At 44.9% G+C, this 5,000-nt stretch overlaps 2 protein-coding genes across 13 annotated transcripts in view; one reads left to right on the top strand and one right to left on the bottom strand.

Moving 5' to 3' along the window:
* LOC122635750 (RNA-binding protein Musashi homolog 2) overlaps nucleotides 1-2,048 on the top strand; it is a 75,207-nt gene extending 73,159 nt beyond the window's left edge. For 9 of the 12 annotated variants that reach the window (XM_043826332.1, XM_043826323.1, XM_043826324.1 and 6 more), the window contains one exon: nucleotides 1,037-2,048. In XM_043826332.1, the coding sequence (XP_043682267.1) occupies nucleotides 1,037-1,903 (867 nt within the window). In that variant the 3' untranslated portion in view covers nucleotides 1,904-2,048. The remainder of the gene's footprint in view (nucleotides 1-1,036) is intronic. The other 3 variants (XM_043826321.1, XM_043826320.1, XM_043826322.1) reach the window with 1 other exon arrangement.
* LOC122635755 overlaps nucleotides 1-5,000 on the bottom strand; it is a 45,171-nt gene that overhangs the window by 19,072 nt on the left and 21,099 nt on the right. The window lies entirely within an intron of this gene.

Consider the following 5,000-nt stretch of genomic DNA (forward strand, 5'->3'; position numbering starts at 1 on the left):
CTCTCTCTCTCTCTCTCTCTCTCTCTCTCTCTCGTTTTAAAAATACGTTTTCATGGTGGACGTGCACGTACTACGAGACGCGCATCGTCCAATCGTGCAAAGCAGCAGCTTCGTGTATTTGCTCCCAAATCGACCAATTTTTCGTCTCTTTCTCGATAGGTCAAATCGTTTAAAGCAGTTCTTTCCTTGTACCTTCCAAGTATCTGATTTAAACGTACAAGGCGCGCGACGAGTTTATTTTCAAGGAGATTCGATGCACCAGTTTCTATTCCTTTCACTTTTGCACGAGACTTTATACAGTAGAAAGTAGAAAGAGAGTTGTACTAATCGATGTAACTAATAGCTGAGAGAGTATAAAGGAAGTAGAACGTAATAGTACAATGTATTATATTGACCGTAAAAAAGTGACGAAGGGCAGAAATATATCGAAAGTTTGCTAAACGTAATTGGGGAAACACGTTTCGCGTAGGGGAATCGAGATTACTTACGATCCGTAATTGATACTTAAAAATTTTATTCTCCTTGTCTTATATTTAACCCTAGAATGTTTGTCTTTAAATTAGCTTGGAAAGCCTTGCATGTAAATGGTAGTTTGGTAGCATTAGCTAATTGTAAATAACAACATTTATATATACATTATATATATATATTTATTTGTAATACGACTACTTTTTCGATGCAGTTAGAATCAGGAATATATACGGATACGGACACGCACATATATGTATAGGTATATGTGTGTATGCATTTCGGCGATTGGAAATTGTTCGGTGAAAAGAGCAGGGCGAGAGACGTGTTATCGAGTTTTCGCGATATTGCCCAGGTGAGAGAAACGGTCGAGCGGCGTGTTTGAATTTAGACGAGAAACGGAAAGAGACAAAAAAGAAACAAAGCAATACAAAAAAAAAATAATAATAAAAGAGAAAAAAATCCGAGCTAAGTTTAAGAAAAGAAAAGAGAAAAAGAATGAAAGCCCCAAAAGGTAGAGAAAGCGGACAGTCGTGCATCGTGGCCGTTCTGGCTTTATCGGTTACAGCGTAGTCGTGGGTTCGGTTTCATCACGTTCGCCGAGCCCGGCAGCGTCGACAAGGTGCTGAAGTGTCCTATCCACACCCTGGACGGGAAGAAGATCGACCCGAAGCACGCGACGCCGAAGAACCGCGCGAAGCAGGCTAATCGGACGAAGAAGATCTTCGTCGGTGGGGTGAGTCAGGAGACGAGTAGCGAGGAGGTAAAGGCCTACTTCAACCAGTTCGGCAAGGTCGAGGAAACGGTGATGCTGATGGATCAGCAAACGAAGCGACATCGGGGTTTCGGCTTCGTTACGTTCGAGAACGAGGACGTGGTGGATCGCGTCTGCGAGATCCATTTTCATACTATCAAAAACAAGAAGGTCGAGTGTAAGAAGGCTCAGCCGAAGGAAGCGGTACAACCGGGTGCCCTAGCCCTCGGTAAGAGAGTGGTTTTGGGCGCGTTGGGCGTTAGATTGGCGCCCCAACCGCCGCTCCCGGTGGCCGCGGCGGCATCTCAGATCGTCGCCGCACAAGCGCAGGCCCAGGTACAAGCGGCCGCGGCCGCGGCTGCGGCTGCCCAAGTACAAAACGCCGTCGCTGGCTACGGAAAATTGTTCGCTAGCAGCTATCCCGCGTTATCCGCCTACAGATACGCGCCCTATCCGATTCCGGCCGCGGCGGTCGCAGCCGCGGCCGCGGCCGCGGCACCCGCCCCGGCTCCGGCCCCTCCTGCGGCTGCCGCGGCCGCCGCGGCTGCGGCTGCGGCGAGTCCGGCTGCGGCGGCAGCTCCTGGCAATCCCTACCAAGGATATTCCCTCACCAACGTCGACATGTCGAGCTTCCAAGGTGTCGATTGGGGCTCTATGTACGGCATGGGCATGTACGTCTAAGCTCCTTTCTTCTATCGTCACACCTCTCTCTTTCTCTTTCCTTCCTCAAATTCTTTGCTTCCTCCGTCTCTCCTCTCACCACTCTTACGTCCCGTTCGCGTCGTTTCGCTTCTACCAGCGACTCCTTCCCTTCCTTCCTCCCTCCCTCCCTCCCTCCTTCCTTCTTTCTTTCTTTCTTTCTCCGTCTCGACTTTGACTCGTCGCCCATTCTTCCTCTCTCCGTTCCTCTCTTTGTCTATCTGTTTCTCTCTCTCTCTCTCTCTCTCTCTCTCTGTCTCTCTCTCTCTCTCTCTCTCTCTCTCTCTTTGTCTCTGTCTCTGTCTCTGTCTCTGTCTCGACCATCACCAGCTTGACCGTCGACGCGAACATTCGGAGAAATCGAATGCGAGATTTACAAGTGCCTGCTGCTTATCTCTCTGGAGTCTACGACGATGACAACAACATCAATAAGAAGATTTCTCGTCTATCTTCGCGAGAAATATCGAGGCAACATCGATCCCTTGGTAGAAGCGCGAACGCACGGCGCGAAGCGGCCGCACCTTGACATATTTGTTATCTCCTTCAAGATCAAAAGTTCAAACCGATAAAGACTGGAATACGGGTATGTACCGCAGGATGACTGATCTCGTCGATTAGAGAGATATTCGTAGCCACGAATTCGAATTAGAGGAAGAAGTGTAGCTGCGAACGAGTCGCGATATGTATATGTACCTCTAGTTAAGGACGAGGCGAGCGCGTGGAGAAAAAAAGGGAATACCGAGGAGCGAGAAGAGAAACACGATGCTTCGAGACGAATTCCAAGGTTTTTTTTTACGTTCTCTCCGTTGTTTTTCTATTGTCTCGATTCGAAGCTATCACGATTTTTTGTTTTCTTTTGTCCCCCTATTTTCGAATCGTACATTCGTATTTCGCGCTTGTCGATTCGCAAGTTACGCGTCCCCCGTGGCAGCGTCACGGTCTCGTTGTCGCGGTCTCGTCTTGCGGCCCCGATCGTAATTACCGATTATCAATTAAAAAAATTCGCGTCGCCGAATCGACTCTTCGATTAACCGGTCGTTCTCCGTTTTTGAACGCGACGCGTGCAAGCAATAAAATATAGCGTGAAGACAAAAGAAAAAAAAAAACGGGGCCAGACTCGATACCGCCAACGAACGAATACGTTCCAAAGGTCTTTGTCTCGGTTTATTTAAACATTTTTTTTTTATTCTTTCTCAAATGTTCTTTCTTTTTCGCGTTACGTACCCAGCGAGAACTTGCTCGTGCGTTTTCCCAAGAGATAGTCGAAAGTATCTATTATATCGATCGTATCGATCCCGACTACGATCGATCTTTCCTCGACTTTCGATACGTATTTTCGTCACTCTCGGGGAAACGTAACACGGCGACTCTACACTTTCCGTAAAAAAAGACACGCATACACGGGGACACGAGAGATATTTGCATGTATATGTACGCGAATATATATATATAAACACATACACATAAATATATACTCACACACTCGCTCACCCCCCGACACACACACACACACACACAGATGCAGAGAGAGCACACGAAATACATACGTACACGTATATACACGTGTGGAAGGTCGCTTTGGTCGACAAGAGTACAGACAAATACGTCTAGATATATGATGTATAGTGTAATACATATATATTTTTCTTCGAGTAACGGAAGACAATATTTCTCCGATCTTGATCGCGCGTACGTTAATATTAATAATAACTTTTTAGATGACGCGTTCGCGTAAGATTAGGTTCTCTTGCGTAAAAAGCTGGGTTAACGTTACATTTACACGAATACACATATGCGCGCGCGCGCGCACTTACACACAGCGAGAACGAAACACGTAATTGTACGAGACACGGATAGTATTTAAGAAGACATTTCGACATCCGTTTTGAAATTCCGCGCGCGCGTGTACTCGGTCGGAAATGACTACGGACGACTCTTTCTGAAAGATGGTGTAACGGAAGGACTCTTTGTTTTCATTGAATTGCGAACTCGGCGAGTTTACTTAAACGGAATAATTAATAGCGATAACGACAAACAAGACAACTTTTGACGAATAAGAATAAGACAAAATACTTTGTCTGCGCTCTATCCGCGCGAGTATAATAATAAAAATAATAATAATAATAATAATAATTACTATTACTAAGAGAAAAGAACAAAACGGAGAAGATACTCGTTCATAGATTACGTTTTAACCGTATGCGTATATAAATGTATACACGTACGTGCGGGCCTACTCGACGTACGACGGATGCCGCGTGTCCGTCCTACGGAAAGTATTAACGTACGTGCGTGTATACGCGTATATATATGTATGTAAATTATATACATAAATATTCTATAACCATGTAAGTCTCGTTCGTACGTTGGCAAACGAACGAACCAGGAACCCAAGATTGAGATTAGCTGGACGCGCGTTAACCGAGCGAGTCTAATTAGATTAATTAAATCTTTAAGCGCAGGATTAAGTTTAGTCGTTAAGAAGCGATTAATTTATACGAATCGCGCGTAGAACGCGTCCCGAGTTTCTTCGAAGTCCCAAACTTTCGACGTTTCGAACCTAGAATCGCCAAATTCCCTCGGTCTCTCGCGAAGATTTCGCTCCTCGCAGCTCGATGCCCACCGTGTATATTAAGCGATTCGATCGAGCGATCTTAGTTCGTTAATTCTCCCACCTTGTATTTATTCGTAATTACGTATTAAGACTCTTCGTTATCTTAGCCTTCGAAGTATTATGCAACGAGTCCTCGTACCGCGTACGATTTGTTCTATCTATCTGTTCGTCTTTTTCTTCTCTTTCGTTTATTTACAACCTTTGGCTGTGCAAGGCGAATTTAATTTTATAAATTATTGTTACTTCCTTTCTTTTCTCCTATTATTTCGTAGCTTTTAAATCAATGATCGCTATAGACCGAGGGACGGTGCGAGCAGAGAAAACGAATAAAAGAAAAAACAGAGAGGGGAAAAAGTTGAGGCAAGCAAAATATCAGGGTACGTTCAAAAAGAAAATAATAAAAAGGGGGACAACGTTTATTATCATTATCATTATTATTATTATTCCAATCATTATCGGATGTCG

This window comes from Vespula pensylvanica, chromosome 19 (genome assembly GCF_014466175.1).
Source record: "Vespula pensylvanica isolate Volc-1 chromosome 19, ASM1446617v1, whole genome shotgun sequence".
NCBI classification, from domain to species: Eukaryota; Metazoa; Arthropoda; class Insecta; order Hymenoptera; family Vespidae; genus Vespula; species Vespula pensylvanica.